This window comes from Cydia splendana, chromosome Z (assembly GCF_910591565.1).
Source record: "Cydia splendana chromosome Z, ilCydSple1.2, whole genome shotgun sequence".
NCBI classification, from domain to species: Eukaryota; Metazoa; Arthropoda; class Insecta; order Lepidoptera; family Tortricidae; genus Cydia; species Cydia splendana.
In genome coordinates, this window is record NC_085987.1 from 25,807,257 (window position 1) to 25,826,660 (window position 19,404).

The window sequence follows — 19,404 nt, forward strand, 5'->3', positions numbered from 1 at the left end:
AATTGGAAATCTAGAGGTTGTACGATTTAACCGGCGGTACGATAAATCCGACTCTCCCCTAAATATACGGTGAGTAGATTTGAAGACTTCTTTTCGTAGTTTCTTAGGGATAAACATACGCAAGTATAGTACAGTCTCATAATTATACATCTAAACTATTTTCAAGTACTTTACTTAACAATGTTAGTTAAGAAACGCTGAACTAAGTATTCCTTTTTAAAACAAAGTGACTTCGTGGAAAACACTAACTGTAAATTTTATTGTTGATAATTAAATTATACGTAACGCTAATCATAAATTATATGTAGATAGGGCATTTATAACTTTTCCATAGTATTAAGCAACATTTCCATGTCCTGGTGGATGCCGCGCAGAAGGTCCTTCATCTGTCGCACCGAGTCCAGGATGTCTATGCTCTGCGTGTAGGGGTTGTATCGGACACCGAAGTCACGAGGAATCGTGGACGCGTATTTACTATAAACAAAAACGTTATATTATTGCGCTGGAATACAGTAAATAATTGAATGACTTTTCTATTGTCACATACGGTGGTTAACTATGTGTGGTAGTTTTAACTAGATACAACTAGACTAGATTTCCGTCAGCCCTCGGTAACAACTAGTTTTAACTGAGTTTTTCAGTCAAAACTAAGTTTAAAATATTTTAGTTAGAACTAGTTTTGACTAGAAAAAATCCGTTTACACTAGTTGAAACTAGTTATTCACGGTATTCTGCCAGAGTCGAAAGATAGCGATGACGAGTGAAAATATCTACTCCATAAATACGACAACTTACATCATTTTTTCCTTGGCATCTTCGAAGCTGTTAGCTACGAAGTAGACGGGCTGGTACTCCGTGATCGGGTACTTCTCCTCACCGGTGACCTCCGGCTCGAAGTCGCGCAGCTCCGGCTTGCCCGACAGGCAGTACTGCAGCTCGCCGAACGACGACAACAGCCCCGCCCCGAACGCCTTCAGCTTGCCTTCTTGTCGGCACAGTCCGAACTCCACCGTAAACCAGAAGCACTGTAAATATAATTGTACACCCATTTAAATAAAATTTCAACGACAGACAACAAACAAAAAAAACATTTCATGTATTAATTAATATACCTACTAATAATCTGACCTAGACAAGGACTCAGGAAATAGATAAATATCGAAGAAAGGGTTTATAACTATAAAATTGTAAATTTAAAAAATAGTAATACCTACCAAATCAAACTGCGGGATCGATTTTTATCTAATATAGCTAAGAACCACCGTAAGGGAACTCGCTTTCTATGATCGCTCCGAAATCGGTCCATTCACTTGAGAGCTACGGTGCCACAGACAGTATACAGTACAGACATTGGCGTCAAACATATAACACCCCTCTTTTTGCATCAGGGGTTAAAATAGTTATTTTAAAAACTGATTAACTAACGGTGGCTAATCGCTCGATGTAGTCATCTGGAGCTCCGAGAGATGCTAAGCCGATTTCCTGCGAGAACTGAGCGAAGGCAGGATCAGCAAATAGCGGCGCGTGACCGAGCAGCTCGTGGCAGACGTCGGGCTCCGGCGTGTACAGCGGCCGCGAGTGGTGGCGGATGTATTGCGTGCTGTGGAACACACGGAACGCCAGCCCCGCGAGGAAGTCGCGGGACGACAGCAGCCCCGCTACTGGCCGCAGGGTGAAGCCGGTGCAGTCTGCAAGTATGTACAAGCTGTTACGTGAGATACATAGATGTTTTCCGAGCAAAGCTCGGTCTCCCAGATATTTTATAACTAACAGATAGCTTTTAGCTAAAATAAAAAGTGCTTCAGTATATATAAACTGTTAATCTCGCACATTACGAAGTTATAAAAGTAAATTGGTTTGTTTACATTATTTCTATTAATTCATAGTACCTTTTTACAGTTATGTGAAGGCAAAGGAAGACTGTAACTAACCTTTTAGGAAATTGGATACATCCTCCAATTGAGGAATGTTATCTTCTCTGTATCCGCAGTTCTCAATCAGCAAAGGAAACACGTGGTTGTGCTCCTTGCAAGCATGCGTCGGGTAGAGCTCAGTGAGCTTCCTGAACACCGCACCCCAAGTGGCGATCTCCTGCGGGCTGTAGTTCACATGCGGTAGTGGCTGACCGTGTCGGTAGTTATAAGCGATGTCGGCAAAGTACTTGCGCCGCGCGCGGTATTCGGGGTCCGTAAAGCCTGGGTGATCTGCATCTAACTCCGACCCGTACGAAAGAATTTGGTTGGCGAATCTGTCCAAGTCACGAATACGTCTGGGAAACCACGGCACGGCAGCTGTAACAAAAATACAAATGGCAGTTACCTAATAATAAGTACCTACCTAAATATTTCCAAATATCAATTCGTGGTTTCCCACAGATTTACGAGTGACGAAATCGAGCGCTCGAAATTCAAAAATCGGTACCCTGATCAATACTAATAGTAATAATAAACAAAATACTGTCAAAAATGTTTTTCTGACTGTATTTCATCTCATTCAATTTCTTCTTTATCAAGTACTTCTCGATTCTAATTTCTAATGAACCAAAACTCGATGTGTTTGTGTTTTTCATCGAGGAGTTCAGTTTGCTACCTTCTGACTGCATCATCAGATCAGCTCCATGTTAGCATCGGAATGATGGATGTGGTACTCCAAATTTCAAGTGAAGACAACAAGAACACATGGAAGTGGTACCTACAAATTCACATCTTACTATTTTACACACTTTTATTTAGCTTGACTCCGTATCTATAATCTTTGTTCCTATGTACCTACATATACCACTGTGTGTCCTGTAAACACGAGCAAAAACTTAAACTCCTCAAACTTATTAATATATGTATAGGTACTTAAATTGGCTCATATTTGGGTATCTCTCTAGTTATATAAATAACTTACATCTATTGTCCTTGTAATTTCTGGAAATGATATTGAGGTAGCCCACGTTCTTTTTAAGCTCTTCTAAGGCAGCCCCAAAGTCGCCGGTGCCATGCTCGCACTCCACCATGAACTCGTACCCCGGGCGCCTGGCCGAAGACCGGGACTCAATGTGGCTGAGGTTCACTCCATGAGACGAAAATATGCTTAAAAACTTGGCTAAGCAACCAGCTTGGTCGGGTGATTCAGCAGAAAATAATAACCACGTAGATTTGGCCGAATCACGACCCTCTTTTATGTAGTTTCCACCGTGCATCAATTTTGGCTGAAAAAAAAAGGAAATTAAGTATGTACTAGTGTGGATGGATATCAAAATTGCCTCATAGATGGCAATTAGTGCACGACATTTTAAAACTTTGGAGCGAACGGAGTCCTTATCAGAATAAGGAAAACTTATGTTTTTACGCGACTTTTATTTATGATTATGATAAACGTCAGCCTATCATTAATATGTACATAAATGACGAACTTCTCACTGATAACGTATCACCCTATAAAATAATGAATTCAGGTTACATCAAGAATTAGTAACGAGATAACCTCCAACCCCGATCACTCTCTGTGTTTAATTCAGAGCATTGACGACATATTAGATACTTATACTATAGAACATAATATAATTAAGTACTCGTACTGTTACTAGGTATCGTCCTTACCCGTGGCAGATAAAATGGCTTTTTAGGGTTCCGTAGCCAAATGGCAAAAAACGGAATCCTTATGGATTCGTCATGTCTGTCTGTCTGTCTGTCCGTCCGTATGTTACAGCCACTTTTTTCCGAAACTATAAGAACTATACTGTTGAAACTTGGTAAGTAGATGTATTCTGTGAACCGCATTAAGATTTTCATACAAAACTAAAAAAAAACAATACATTTTGGGGGATCCCCATACTTAGAACTGGAACTCAAAAAAATATTTTTCATCAAACCCATACGTGTGGGGTATCTATGGATAGGTCTTCAAAAATGATATTGAGGTTTTTAATATATTTTTTTTCTTAACTGAATAGTTTGCGCGAGAGACACTTCCAAAATGTTAAAATGTGTGTCCCCCACCCCCTGTAACTTCTAAAATAAGAGAATGATAAAAATAAAAATAAAATATATGATGTACATTAACCATGCAAACTTCCACCGAAAATTGGTTTGAACGAGATCTAGTAAAGTAGTTTTTTTTTAATACGTCATAAATCGTAAACCGCAATTTTGATTATGTTACTTGCTGATACGGAACCCTGCATGGGCGAGTCCGACTCGCACTTGGCCGCTTTTTTTACTAAGTTGGACACACACTCTCAGATCTAGGTTCTAAAATACATTTGTTTTGATTCATTTATGAATTGCCTTGCTACCCAAATGTTACCTTAAACACATACACAATTAAATATGTAAATATGTATCGCTACCTATACTACTCGGTAAAGCTGTAACTTATATTGCGTAACATACCTAAAAGGGACTATATTTTAATTTCATGCTTTAATTTAATCTTTAATTAACTATTTATTTATTTTTCGTTTACTTTATTATTATTATTCTTGTATTTTTACTATTATTTTATATAATAAAGTCACTCCCTAAGGGCTTGGCGTTGCAATTTGCCTCGCTTGCGAATTGCAACCAAATGCTGAGACTAGGCATTTTCCCTACTGCACACATAACTGTATCTGCTACTAGCGACCCGCCCCGGCTTCGCACGGGTTAACAAATTAAATACCCAAAAACACACACACACATTATACACCTAAACCTTCCTCAAGAATCACTCTATTGATAGGTGAAAACCGCATAAAAATTCTTCCAGTTTTTGAGTTTATCGCAAACATACAAACACACAAACAGACAGACGCGGCGGAGGACTTTGTTTTATAAGATGTAGTGATTTTTGTATTGTTGTTGTTGTTGTTTTTTTCTTTCATCTTCTTGTCCTGTGTATGTGTGCTCTATGGAGTAAATGTATATTTTCTTTCTTTCTAAAGATATAGGTACCTATACCTAACTAACAATTCAAAATGCTTAACTTCAGTTAATTACGTCGATAATTATACAAAAACAAAATACTTAACAATAATAACATAATGTTTTGCATCAATTTGTTATGTTTATATTCAGTCAATTTGTGATAACTGTAAAAAGTATATGTACTAAGGTCAAAGATATTGTAAATATTGCTAGCACGAGTGCTGATTAGATAGAACACTTAACGTTTTGCAGGCTAGAGGCACCGATCCGATTTCAATAGGAGGAGGTCCTTAATTCGGTTGTATGTTTTTTTTTAATATTTGTTACTCCATAACTCCGTCATTTCTGGACTTGGACCTGGACTTATCTATAAAACAAGCCAAGCATTTGCACTTAGATACATAGTGCTATTTGGTGAAATAAAACTGCTCAGGAAGACCAGAATGGAATCCTCTAGGTTGGCACTATGGTTGTAAATAATTTCAATAGCACTTCAAACTGTTTTGAAAAGTCGGTTTTAGATTATAATAACTATTATGTAGGTACTTTGTGCTTGTTTTGGAAGCGTTTCGTGAGCGACTAGATGAAGATAAGGAATCAAATTGACATTGTCACGTAATATTCTGAATAGGTTCATGAACCTAATGTATTCAGGATAGCATACCATAATTATCACATTTACACAAAATATTACACATATATTACACAACGTGTCTTTTTAGATTACAACCAAAATGACGCACACGCAGTGCCAGTGACGTCATTATTTCATAGAAGTTTGACGTTCAAAATAACACTTGCACTGCGTGTGCTATCAAAATCGTTGCAGATTTGTCTTGGTCTGATTCTAGTTCGTAAGACGGATTGTAATTTCCAGTACCTATCTCAAATCTATTTTGCTCGGTAAATATAATGAAAGTATTAGTTCGTAAATATTTATTTAGGCAAATCTAAAAAAATCTAAACTTTAAGGTTTATCGTACTTACTAGAACAATCTTAAAAATGAAATTCAGTTTTTCAGCGGCAAGAGCGTGCGATCGGTGCGACTTCCAATCCGAAGGTTGCAGGCTCAATCCCCGGCTCGGAACTAATGTACCAGTCGCTTTTTGGTGAAAGAAAACGTCGTGACGAAACCGGACTAATCCCAAAATAACAATGATATAAATAAATATTAAATAAATATAAATATTATAGGGACAACTCGTAACAAGATATGTAACTAAACCTTCTAGTTACATATCTTGTTTCGAATTAAGCTTTTGCTGAGTGCATACAATACTTACTTAATTTGCACCATGCATGATTTTTTTGGCCGATACCAATTCTACTTCCCAGGATATTCAAATGTGTCTAATAAACCTGCTACCTATATCTATCTGTAACCCCAGAAACTTTCAAATTACGAAAGTGAATGTGGCTCGCAAGTCGCACACCGCGAGTAGAAATAATGCCCCATTGGATACAAAAAGCGCGCGCCCTGTGACGTCACATCACATCACACACGGCTGCGTCATAATGTATGCAAAAGTATCATGAAATATCAGTTTTTCACTATTTACATCGTAAAAAAATGCGTTTAAGTATAGAACCATATATTTTCTCTCTCGTTATAACATAAGCTATCTGTTAAAAGTGTTTCATATGTATTATTATGAGAATTAAAATAAACTAATATCTTTAGTATCTTTACAAAAATTGTTGTTACATAAAAAATAGCAAAGCTAATTTTTGGATAAATTTCTTGTTGTAGACCGTATTTATTGAACAAATAGGTACCTACCTACGATAAAATATTTTTCACGCATGTAGGTAGACCATTAAGCCTCGTCCGCCCTTATTTCACAGCCTTATCGATAACTAATAATCTTCTCCCATTCATTGTATGTATTCTATAGATAAAAAAAAGAAATACAATCCCATCTAGCAGAAATCACTAAGATTTGCATGCAAGTAGATTAAAGTGAAGGCACAAAAAAAAATAAAGAGGAAACAAATTATGTACCTAGGTATCAAGTTCTAGATATAACCTATTATATCGCGTATGTAACTTAGTTAAGTATGTAGTTCAATGTAGTTAGTAATGCTTTGCTTGCTTATTTTGGTGTCCAATTATCAACTAACTAGGATAACTTCTTGAATATACGATAACGCATGAAATTTATGGTAAGTACGTATGATGCTTCTGAATGTTTATTAACGGATTTATTTACATAGGTACTGAGAAAAAAGCGAAAATAAATTGAGCGCTGGGAGTTGTTTAATTATAATTCACAACAATTACCTATATGAGTCGCAGTGCTGTCTGAGCTGATATATTATAAGTACTTATTTGGATCATAATTTAATTATGGCTGGATTTTTAGTAGCGAGCGATATAATAAGTTTATTAATTAATGTTCAGTAAAAGCGGGATACTTAAGTAAAAATATGACAGATAATAAAGAAACAACAACAGTTATGTGTGTGGGGAGGTAGGTACCTATTTATTTTTTCATTTCTGTTCTTCTGTTGTCTCCTGGCTGACACAACAATAAAAGAGTTGATCTACCCAAAAAAACGTCCGCTGCTGAATTCATTTTTAAAATCTCGGATATACGTTGTAACAAGAGCTTTTATTTTAATAATGAATTAGGCACGTAATTTAAACAAATATGCTAGTTAAGCTTAGCCACTTACCTTGTCTGGCGGCGAAGACGACAGATTGTCTTCATTTTGGGGAGCTTTGTATACCTCCATTCTGAAAGTTTAATGTGCGAGCGTAAGTGTTCCCTCGCGAGCTGCTACGTAAACAACCGGCTAGCACTCGCGCGCAGCTTTTATGTCGCCTGTAATGTGACGTCATCTCGATAAAAGCCACTTAAAAACACACATCACCCTAGTGTATAACTGATTAAGGGTCGGTTGCACCAAAGCGTCTGTCATCGTTAAAAGCGTTCGCTACATTTTATTGTATGAGAAGTTTCATAGTTCACTGCTGAGTGACGTTGAATCAGTTCGTTAATTGCAGTTGGTACAACTGGTCTTAATCTTGCAGTGAAATCGTTAAATACGAATTACATAGGTACTACTTCATTTGTTACCTAATTACTTAACTGGTCATAGAAGAATTTTATAAACTGGGCTTTAAAAACATGTTCAGATATTATAGTTGTTATATCCAACCGTACAAGTTGCTAAAGGTTATCTAAAATATAAAAAGGTACCGCGTCCACACGTACACAGACCGAGCTCGTTGGCCTCGACATATCTACGCCTCAAATTAACTCACTGGTCGATGCAACAAGCGTTTGGAGTTGCGTTAGGCATACCTACTTGATATCTTATTTTCCTTCAAAAACACTTTACTCAGTTTTATGTAAATGGTACCTATGGATATATAAATGGTTATGAATGACTGATGAATGACTGGTGATGATAACTACAACGTAGCGTAAGCTTATAATTATAAATTGCACTTTAAGACGAAAGTGGAGGACGCGTGCGAAAACACCTTTTCATACAAACGTAGTCGACTTTTTCCTCTCTGGATATTAACATTATAAAAAATATGTTGACACATAGTTGTATATCGGCCACAGCTATGCCCCTACGTTTGATTTTTTAAATTATTATAAGAGTTAGGAGCATTTCAGTATGTAAACTATTTTTCGCTCCTAATTTCTACAATAATCAAATATAGAAAAAAACCAAACGTAGGGGCATAGCGCATACCTATGGTTAATATATACAATTTATACAATAAATCATATTATGTAATAATAGTTTCCATAATGTCAATATCCAGAGAGGATAACGAGGACTACGTTTGTATGAAGAAGCGGCCGTCCCCTTTCCTCTTGATTCCCCGACTCGGGTCTTTAATGACAAGCCTCTGACTCTCATCAGACTCGAGTAACTTAAGAAGTTATGATAAAGGCAGTTCAAATACACAAAGTGCATCTAAATACATGACACTCCTTCTTATGTAAGCGAAGTACCAAGGGTTTTTTGGTTGTTGGTAGACAACACAACACAAGGAAAATTCGAAATCCCTCAATTTCTTATGGATCCCATCGTCAGATCAGAACCACATTTCTCTTCGGAAACCACTCCGGACGTCCTCATCACCTCCTTTATAAAGATCCTCAAACTGGAGTTAGGTAACAGTGATACATTCTTCTTCTTCCTCGCGTTATCCCGGCATTTTTGCCACGGCTCATGTACTAATATTTTTATACTATGTAACTTGTTTTTTTTATGTTTGTTATGTTTCATATGTCCCATCATCAGATCAGAACCACATTCCTATGAGATCACTCCGCAGGTCCCCACCTACTTTATAAAGAAGATCCTCAAACTGGCGGTAGGTAACAGTGAACCAACATACATTAAGAAAGTAAAACCTCCCTCTTCTTAACCGACTTCAAGATTTCAAAAAGATCCTCTTGAATTCGGTTGTAACTATGTTTTTTTTTAATGTTTGTTACGATACTTTTTAACTCCGACATTTTTTAAATTATTCTTTTTTGCGATCCTCGCTCCGGATCGTACCTGGTCCAACAGATCTCCTTGGCAATTCAACGGGGCAACGCTGCCAGTGTCATGGGGACGTTTGGACCGGCTATGGTCCAGGGTGGCACCATTAGCCTAGTTTCATTTAGTGGTTTAGATTGACAAAGCCTCTTGCCGGTTACATCATTTGTAATTGTAGATGACGAAGCCTGTAGCTGATTTGCTTTTGTGTCGACTTGACGAAGCCTGCGTAGCTGATCACGAACTATGCATGGACTTTCTATTTACTACTTTATATTGCTTACCTTACCTGTAAAAAATAGTGGCGTACTCAGAAAGTGATAAACTCAGAAAGTGACCTAGGTATTAAGAAAGTGACCATTTATCCGGTCGCTACGAATATTTTTACCAGTAGGTATATATGTACAATGTAGGTGCCGTAGGTGCAGTCAGCATTAAATAGTGAAGGACAAAGATGTAGTGTTACTCTACTTAATCTATATTTTGCTACTTTGGCCCTCACTTTATTCTAGGTATTTGATGCTCATCATCATCATCATCATAACTTAAGATCTTTGCTCTTGTCGGTGGAGTAATCGCCAATCATTTCTTTCTTGTGTATTTGATGCTAACCCTAATTGTGAGAATAGCTATTGCCGTCATTAGGCAAAAACAGCTCGCCAATACTGCGTAGGTATTATTTACATAAACATAGAAACAATAAACTGCAACAATAGTTATTTGTACAACAAGAGATCAAAGTTTGATATTTCTTCGAGTGCTTATTTTGAGTCCCGTGCAAGCGAAAGATTCTATAATAGATTCACGAGCGTAGCGAGTGAATCTAATTTAGAATCTTGAGCGTAGTGAGAGATTCAAAAGCGCACGAGATGTAAATAACTTTGATCTCGTGTAGTACACAAAATTTTTCACCCTAAGCAGTGAGAACATACCTAGAGGGACAGAGATAATAGAACCCAAGTATATCGAACTTGTATTAGACCCCGCATGTTGAAATGACATTTGACTATAAAGGTCACTTGAATGTCATTTTGTCTCACTCAGTGAGCAAAATCGCATTTTGATCACTGAGTGAAACACGCTCAGTGAGCAAAATGCGATTTTGCTCACTGAGTGAGACAAAATGACTCAGTGAGCAAAATCGCATTTTGCTCACTGTTTTTAAGAAGCAAAGTACCCTTGTTCGAGCTGCTGAGGTGAAAACTATTTGATTATTTCATTAAACAATAACATCCACATACCACATTGTAAACAATCTCCACCACGAAAAAAATATCTGTCTGATACTACGTCCTACGTGTCTGATATTACGCAGTAGTGGTATAGTAACGTGGCCAATGGTTTATAGAACTATTATTTTATGCAAGATTTTCCTTATTCCAAATTAACAAATACCTATTGATAATACACCTGAACACCTACCTAACTAAATATATTTAATATATTGAAATACCTATTGATTTAAACTTTACACATAATTAAATATTAGGATTATGTACTTTTAGCTAGCAACTGGACCTACAACATAGATACTTAATTGCGTTTACCTCGCCTTTTCAGTTTGTTATTAACTGTCAATTTGGGAAATGACATAATCTGTCATTTCAACGCCGTATAGGGTATTTCATCAACTATAAATAATAAATTCCCATTATTTATTAGTAATAGAACATTAAAATAACATAATGGTACAATTGAAGCAAGTATCATTACGATTAAAGTCCATAAAAAATATTCAAAAAATTACAAAGACAATGAAGATGGTCTCTGCGAGCAAGTAAAGTGATTTTTTTTTTGTAGATGTCCAAAATTACCTTAATAAACTTAATTTTACTAGCAAGGTATTTTGTAGGTTCACTAGGGCAGAAAGGGAATTAAGAGCTGCCAGACCATTTGGCTATGCCCCACGAAAGTTCTACGAGTCGAGTAAGCTGGTGGCGGGCCCGGTCGATGCGACGCCAGGCGAAGGCAAGAAAGCGGCATCGGAGGCGGCGGTGGCGCCGGAGGCTGCAGCGGCACCTGACCAGGAGGCTGACAAGAAACTCAGGAGAGTGTACATTGCCGTGACTTCTGATCGAGGTAAGATACAGACTATGCAACTTAATATTATACAGAGTGAAGCTGGAAGCGTGAAAAAAGGATACGCCAGTGTGCAACGTATAAGGAAATAGCATTCTGTATGTCTGATTTCTTAACAGTAGTTTGCTTGTATAAGTCAGTACCTACTGACCTAGGTAATATAGGTGTATTGTTAAATAGACATATAGTCGACTAGCCGTAGTATTAGGCCTCTTCATATATGTACATACCTGAATACCTGAATACTAATCGGAAAGTCTTTACTCGTCATTTCAATATATGCTATCGAACTTCATCCATGGCCGTTAAGTTCATTTTATTTTATTTTGATTATAATCGTACGTTATTGACCCCATTTTGTTTGCATATTCTATATGTGTCAATGCCGCTATTCGCTTGAGACATTAATAAATTGATTTAATTATTATTGCAAATAAAACGTTGATCATACTTTTATATTTATTTCCTGTCTGTCAACAAAGATAAGGTTTTTAAAGAACATCGTTTCGTAAGTTGGCTAAAGTGCATGCGATTTTTGCCATGTACAACATGTTATGCTACTTAAATTAAGCTAATTTAAAAAAATAGTTTAATAAATTTATAGCCTTGTTTCCCCACGTCACTACCTGGAGGATATCATATATAAGCAGATTCAGTTTATAAAACAAGAACCCCATAAAATTTCAGCCTTTCAGGGCGAGGCTGGTCAAATGTGAAGGCAGGCTGAAGCTAATTTGATAGGTATCTATTTTTTCTTCAGGCATTGGTACGCTGCAATAAATTTACAAACTGTTTTATTTTACGCAAACCCGTGGTAATCGAGTTATCTGGACTCTTCGCCATTGTTAGATAGTGTAATTAGTGTACAGTCAGCAGCAATAGTTGCTAAGCGGGCGAGGTGTTCAAAATGATCTTGACGCGACTTTATTGTTAAGAGAATAAGAGCGTGTCAAGGTAATTTTGAACACCTTGCCCGCTTAGCAACTTCTGCTGCTGACTGTACCTTACATATTTGCAGGAGTAGTGATTCATAATGCATAGTGCTGCCATCTGTAGCCGGCTCATGGCATAAACTTGTTTCACAGGACTATGCGGTGGGGTCCACAGCGGCGTAGCTCGTCGCATCCGCCGTGATATGATAGCGAGAAACGCAGAGGGCGCCAACCACAAAATATTCGCCATAGGGGACAAATCACGCAGCATGCTTCGACGCCAGTTTGGGCCTAACATGATCATTTCCATTAAAGACGTATGACATACATATATCAGAGACTAATAAATATTCAAGACGAACAACCTCCATACAACACCGCGTTCCTCATGTGCCTTATTAATATATTTAAATTTAGCTCTATAGGTACGTGTAACATCTGTCACCTACTGCTTTTAAACGCTTTGCTTCATTACCTACTAAACACTCTTTTTTAAACGTAATTACCTGGCCGCTTTCCTATGCACAAAAGTACAATTAAACCATCAGGTTCACCAACCATAGGTCATTGAAGTCCAATTTCATACGTGTTGAAATTATTCTGCAGTAGGGTGGCACTTTTCACATGCAAAAACCAAAATGTAAAAATAATTTACGATCAATACTGTCATCAACAACAAGGACGATTCTCGCTACGTTGTAAGGGGACTGTCAGTTTTCTTTATTTACTATACTCTGCATACATTAATACAGTGGCGGTCTTAGCCACCCTATGCCCCAGATCCTGTAGCCGCCTCTTTCTCATCAGTCATCAGTTCATCACCTCACCCATCATATTTACTACATTTTGAGTTATTTCTTGTTATCAACAGCAAAATTTTTTGTCACAATTTGCCGCCCCTAATATCTTGCCGCCCTAGGCCCGGGCCTACTTGGCCTTAGGGCAAATCCGCCACTGCATTAATATATTGCTTATTTCGTACATGTGTAACAAAGAATTACTTTAATATTGTTAATAAGTAATCACATATCGATCGAGATATAATGAAATCTGTAGTCTTCAAGGCTGATGCAATCAAGAGCTGAATAATAGTCACCATAATTAATAATGAATAACAATAACAAACACATGTTTAAATAATCACTTTCTGGTCTCGTGATCATCAACGTTGAATAAGTTGATTTGCTACATACATAACGCAACTTTTCTCTAATACAACTTTAAGATACATCAGTTAATGTACATACTTACAGTACTTACCTACCTTAGGGTGGTATTCCACCTATCCAATTTCTTTGTCCAATGAAATGAAATGAAATGAAAATTTTTATTTCAGGCAACTAGTGGCCCATACATAAATACCTTAAAACTGGCATACATATTATAAAAAATATTTTAAAACTAAACACTACAAATCACATTATGGCTGCGATGCATTACGCAACCCCGCAGTATCAGGGAGCCGGCCGCGGAACCGCCGAAACTTGACACCCTTCGGCCAAAACTCCTCCTTGGTGAAGGTCGCTATACGATGTTCAGTCGGAACGCTCACCACAAACGAATTAAAATTCGCATTGTGTCGAGATTCCAATTTCGCGACCCTCAGGATGAATCCGGTCTTCGTTTTCACATACTTTACGATGTCATCGACCTTCGTAAGGTAATGTAGACGGGACACATACAGCAGCGTCGACGGTGTTGCAGGACGCAGCAAATGGTTGGGTCCAGTCGGTGCGGTACCACACTGATTCTGACGAGCCGGTTTTCTTCTCTTCTCCACCTTCTTGAAAGTGATTGGTCCTTGTGGACAGGTTCACGAAGGCTCTAGTCTGCACCCCTTTCTTCGGCCGCTGCTTAGGCTTGGACGCAGGACGGCTTAGCGGCAGTAGCAGCGTAAGAACGTTTCAGGGTTAACGTACTCTCGTGTGACGCGTAATGTCAGTGCGTCTCACTCTCTCATAAAGCAAAATGTGAGATGCAAAATACACATTGAACAAAGAAATCGGATAGGTGGATCGGATCGTCGAAGAATACCAAAACCTAGACTCCTTAATCGTACCTCTGTCTTTATATACTATTTTCTACAAAGTAGAGGTAAAACTAAATTACTTAGGTATTTGCTTAGCGAATGTAATGTAATCACGGAACCCTGTATTTATCAAGACACCCATTACGGATTTATGAGGTCAATGTTAAACACTGCTGAGAAAATACTATTATAAGAGTAGGTAAGTATTCAGTATTTCCGTTGATAAGGATATGACGCCTACCGTAGTACCGTATAATAATTATTACCCACAAGACATTTAAAAGATTTAAAAGTATTTTATTGTTTTAGATTGGTCGCCAAACACCTGTGTTTGCTGATGCGTCTCTGATGGCCGCCGCGCTATCCGATTCCGGATACGTTTATGACATAGGAGATATTTACTACAATAAGTTCTACAGCGCTGTCAAATATGAACTTAATGTTATACCTATTTTCAACAAAGATAAGGTTGAGGTGAGTTGTTGTTCTGTTTCCGGTGATTTTTTAAAGAAAAGTAACAAAAGATTAAACGTTTGAATGTTTAAACTTTAAAAGTCATAAAAGCAGTAGGTGACAGATTTTATTAGTAGCGAGGAACGCCGTGTTGTATGGAGGTTTTTCGTCTTGAATATTTACAAGTCTCTGCCCATACCTTAATACAAAAGGTCTTTAACCCGTCGAACGACCACCATGCAACAAATTGATGCAAGGCAATTTGACCCATATTGATCTCTAGTACCTAACACATGTCTCATAAGTCACTAATACGACCCAAATAGAGTTAGTATCACACGTGTGATACTTGGGCGCTCCCCGGGTTAATAAATAATTATCAAAATGAGTAATACCACGGGAATAAATCCCCCTCCGCTGTTGCCTATAACAACCCTATTATCTATAATTATTAAGTCGCCTACATTGTGTTGATTTGTTATTGTTTAGACTGCGCCTAACATGAACGCGTTCGACGACGTGGACGCCGAACAGCTGGAAAGCTACACGGAGTGGACTCTGGCCGCGCTACTGTACTACGCGCTGAAGGAGAGCGCGGCGTCCGAGCAGTCCGCGCGCATGTCAGCTATGGATAATGCCACCAAGAACGCCAGCGAGATGATCAGGAAGCTCACGCTGATCTTCAACCGCACGCGCCAGTCCGTCATCACTAGGGAACTCATCGAGATCATTTCTGGTGCAGCGGCGTTGGAGTGAAAAAATGAACTTCGTGTTTTTCACACAAGTCAGCTACTTTCACATTTTGCAGAGAATCCATGTTTCAAGTACCCTAAGAGATGATGCGGTTCAATAAATACATTTAATGTTTGTTTGGGCTAAAGCGATCCAGGCATTTCATCGTAAAAATATTGATAAGGAGGGGAATCGTGAAAATAGAATAAACTTTCAATTGTGATTGTGAAGCACATGTTTAATTTCTACTTGCCCACAAAGTTAGTTTACTTTGTCTAATTCTGAATACCTACTTCCGGCTTATCCAGTCTCAGCGAATTTAAATCTACGATATCATCTAATTGTAATAGGATGTTGATACGATACGATGCAATCGCGCGGTAAGTTTAATTGCAGGGTTTATTACGTTATTATTTATAAATAGAAAATAAATAAAAAATTAACACCAAATTGCATTTGTATTTGACTGCGATCTGACCACTACGAAATAATTTTGAAACTGTTTCATGAATCTTACTTCTTAGCTTCTGTATGACCGGCCGCGATCGGCGAGAAACGAGTAGCCGTATTCCGCACTTGTTGTTGTTAAAACTTTCGCTAAATTATATTGTATGGGATAATTCATACTTCACTGGCCGATTGCTGAGTTCGTCAATTGTGGTGGTCGCAACTGATCCTATGTCTAGTGGGCCAATATGATGGGCCGTCGTGTAGAGGAACCATTAGTGTTCTTCATGGTTACGCAGCAAGTCTTCATACGCTGCGTGTGTCATCAAATTGTCAAAGTTGCTGGTCTGCGAGAGCCGCACGCGGAAGAGCCATCCCTCGCCGTAGCATGATTTGTTAATCAGACCTGGGCTGGATTCCACCTCTTTGTTTTTTTCTGTCACCTTTAACAAAAGATGGAACCTTAGGTAAACTTCAACGTGAGGTATTTTCATCATCAGCTGTTTATTTTATTTTGTTTATTTTATTTTACAATTAGCACTAACAGTTAAACCTTACGTAGGTACTAATCGATGTTATGTTACTTATGTCTAACATGCAGACAGGTACTTAATTAAGATGGATTAAATTACAATATATTACATGAGGGATAAAATTAATTACAATTGCAATAAAAATAAATTACCATAAATTACTATAAATTAAATAAAAAACAGGTACACGAGCAAAATGTCAAAAATTCTAATTATTATAATGCTATGTCGATTTACAGTATGGAGCTTTTCGCCACTATTGACTCACGGTAACGGTTGGATGCTGTCAGAAATTGGTTCTCAGAGGTGTAAAATATGTCAAGTTGCGTCATCGCTTGATGTAGTGGGGAGAAAGAGAGAGCACGCGTCCTGGCCGGCGGGACGGCAAAAAAGCCGCGGCTGCGAGCGCGTAATAGCTTGGTGGAGGCCTGAGGTACCCGAATTGCTACCAGGGAGAGTAAGGCAGGATTAGTTAGTGTTCCCCGTATAAGCCGAAGGAAATATTTAATTAGATAGATATTCCTCCGAGCCTCCAGCGATGTGTAGTCCACCATTCCAAGTATAAAAAGAGTTGGATATAAGTATGGGTAGTAACCATATAACTTTTTGTATAGGAAACGTGCATATGGTTTTTGTACCCTTTCCAGGAGAAGTATATACTGCTGCTCATGGGGATTCCAGATTAAAGCATTAGTTTCCAGCTTACTACGCACGAACGCTTTGTATAAAATGCAGATAGCGTGCCTGTTTGTAAACATTTTTGCCTGCCGTATAACGAATCCCAGACATCTCCTGGCTTCATTAAGTACAGACCTTTACAATATGTTGGTTAAAAGTGAGCTGAGGATCAAACCATGTACCTACACTGTACCATGTATCTTTTATTTCACTGACTTGTTTCAGTGGTTTTCCCTCCATTTTGTGTATGCAGTGTATAGGTTGGCGCGCTTGCGTATAAGAAATCACAGTACATTTGTCCTCACTGAGGCCGAGGCTGTTATTTTGTGCCCAGGTGTGAACGGCGTCTATATCTGACTGTAGCATTCTGTTATCGTTACCAGTTTCGATGGGTAGAGCTAATTTTAAATCGTCTGCAAATAGCAAGCACGTTGAGAATTTATTGCTGCCGGAAGGTCATTAACAAGTATGAGAAATAAGAGAGGCCCGAGATTACTTCCCTGTCCAATGCCGGAAGTAACCAAAAAAGGAGTGGACCTAGAATCCTCGTAGCAAACATATTGTTGTCTGTTTGAGAGGTAATTCGCCAAAAACTGGAGCAAATCGGTTGCTGTCCCACTGCTAGACATATGCCGCCTCACACTGTGCCACAGGTTTGGTTAGTCTACAGTCAGGACTTCATTGAAACTAAGCTATACATATATTATTGACTACGAACCGTGCCTGAAACAGGAGCGTACACTTCACTGGCTGCCTTGACGCTTTCTAGGGCCGCACACTCCTGCCCCGCGACTAGTTCGGTGCCAACTTCGGGCAGCTGACAGTACACTACCTCTCCGAGAGCTTCCTGCAACATACTTACAGATTATTTTTATCCCCATATTTCACTGTATCACTGAATGTTAGAGATAACTAATGAATTACTGACCTGCGCATAATTTGAAATTCCAATTGTTCCTATATTATTGGTTATAGATATCCATTCATGTTTTTTTGTGAATAATTTGCCTGTAACAAAACTACATAGTTTATGGAAAAACTTTGTTTTTTAATTTTCTCATATTCCCCCTAAAAGAGCCCCGTATGCTTAAAATTCATTTGTTTTTATTACATGTCCGTCTTTGGGTCACAGACTTCCATATGTGTACCAAATTTCAACTTGGTCCAGTAGTTTTGGAGCAAATAGGCTGTGACAGACGGACAGACAGACGCACGAGTGATCCTATAAGGGTTCCGTTTTTTCCTTTTGAGTTACGGAACCCTAAAAATCGTAATTTGTTAATTTCTTCGTAACCGCTACACCGATTGTTATGATACTTTGTATATTGGTTCTAAATACCCTAATGCATATGCACATTTCGGCTTTGTCCAATGGCTAGGGACACCCTATATGATAGTATTGATAGTACCGTAAGTAAATTCAGACCCAAACTAACTCTGCGCAGACTTTGCAATAAATACCTGAATTACCTAATGACAGCTGTGTGAATGATGTGTGCAGGTGTCAGCTTTAACGTCAAATTTCTAATGTCTATGGACTTACGTTATGACACTTACACACTTTGTCAAGTCAAAGTGGATGCAGAGTTAGCTTGGTCAATCTATACGTTAGTGATAGCCATCTGTTCTACCTGCAGCAGCTGTACTGCATACAAACTTGCAGTAATTAATAAGAGTAGGCCTGGTCCCGTTCCGTCTCGCCGCACCTCTGATTATAGTCAGTGCCATCAGTCTTAACTGAATATACTAAACACCAACAAATCGTTATTCAACAAATCAATTTTTTTACTTGTTTTTAAATACTTGACTTCAAATAGTTACAATTTCTATACGAAAGATACCACTAATACTTTACTCGAGTTAACGAACACGGTTGTAAATGGAATTAAACTGATTTTTATTTATTTAAATATTCTTACATCATAGAGGCGTGGACGTCATCCACGCATCACGCAACTAATAACGATGGTGATAACCTGCGATAAATGTAGTTAATAAATACATTATGTAATATAAACGAGATATGTGGTCAAATTAGTTAAGAAGTAAAACAGAAACCCGACATTGGGCATATTAATATGATGAACCTCTAGAAACAACGTCGATCATCACA

The 19,404-nt window shown here is 38.1% G+C and overlaps 3 protein-coding genes across 3 annotated transcripts; 1 reads left to right on the forward strand and 2 right to left on the reverse strand.

Annotated features, from left to right (window-relative positions):
- Positions 1-237: 237 nt before the first annotated feature.
- Positions 238-7,723, reverse strand: LOC134804816 (protein henna). The gene is made up of 6 exons (XM_063778075.1): positions 7,573-7,723; positions 2,896-3,199; positions 1,932-2,291; positions 1,426-1,688; positions 796-1,025; positions 238-474 (listed from the first exon to the last, which is right to left on the reverse strand). Exons 1-6 carry the CDS (start codon positions 7,630-7,632, stop codon positions 318-320), a joined length of 1,374 nt encoding a protein of 457 aa, XP_063634145.1. The 5' UTR covers positions 7,633-7,723; the 3' UTR covers positions 238-317.
- A 3,293-nt stretch (positions 7,724-11,016) lies between these two features.
- On the forward strand, positions 11,017-16,031 carry LOC134804855 (ATP synthase subunit gamma, mitochondrial-like). Its single transcript, XM_063778139.1, has 5 exons — positions 11,017-11,185; positions 11,261-11,487; positions 12,573-12,736; positions 14,758-14,922; positions 15,391-16,031. Exons 1-5 carry the CDS (start codon positions 11,094-11,096, stop codon positions 15,655-15,657), a joined length of 915 nt encoding a protein of 304 aa, XP_063634209.1. The 5' UTR covers positions 11,017-11,093; the 3' UTR covers positions 15,658-16,031.
- A 253-nt stretch (positions 16,032-16,284) lies between these two features.
- On the reverse strand, positions 16,285-19,019 carry LOC134805289 (glycine cleavage system H protein, mitochondrial-like). Its single transcript, XM_063778604.1, has 4 exons — positions 18,998-19,019; positions 18,220-18,299; positions 18,010-18,138; positions 16,285-16,523 (listed from the first exon to the last, which is right to left on the reverse strand). Exons 1-4 carry the CDS (start codon positions 19,017-19,019, stop codon positions 16,356-16,358), a joined length of 399 nt encoding a protein of 132 aa, XP_063634674.1. The 3' UTR covers positions 16,285-16,355.
- Positions 19,020-19,404: the final 385 nt, after the last annotated feature.

Coding starts and splice junctions, on each gene's coding strand:
- LOC134804816 (XM_063778075.1), bottom strand. CDS start 7,632: ATGGAGGTATACAAAGCTCCCCAAAATGAAGACAATCTGTCGTCTTCG. Junction 3,200..7,572: donor CGTCTTCGCCGCCAGACAAG/GTAAGTGGCTAA, acceptor TTTTTTTTTCAG/CCAAAATTGATGCACGGTGG. Junction 2,292..2,895: donor AAATTACAAGGACAATAGAT/GTAAGTTATTTA, acceptor TTTTTGTTACAG/CTGCCGTGCCGTGGTTTCCC.
- LOC134804855 (XM_063778139.1), top strand. CDS start 11,094: ATGGTACAATTGAAGCAAGTATCATTACGATTAAAGTCCATAAAAAAT. Junction 11,488..12,572: donor TGCCGTGACTTCTGATCGAG/GTAAGATACAGA, acceptor CTTGTTTCACAG/GACTATGCGGTGGGGTCCAC. Junction 14,923..15,390: donor TCAACAAAGATAAGGTTGAG/GTGAGTTGTTGT, acceptor GTTATTGTTTAG/ACTGCGCCTAACATGAACGC.
- LOC134805289 (XM_063778604.1), bottom strand. CDS start 19,019: ATGGCACTGACTATAATCAGAG. Junction 18,139..18,219: donor GAATTTCAAATTATGCGCAG/GTCAGTAATTCA, acceptor AGTATGTTGCAG/GAAGCTCTCGGAGAGGTAGT. Junction 16,524..18,009: donor ACGCTCCTGTTTCAGGCACG/GTTCGTAGTCAA, acceptor CTTTTGTTAAAG/GTGACAGAAAAAAACAAAGA.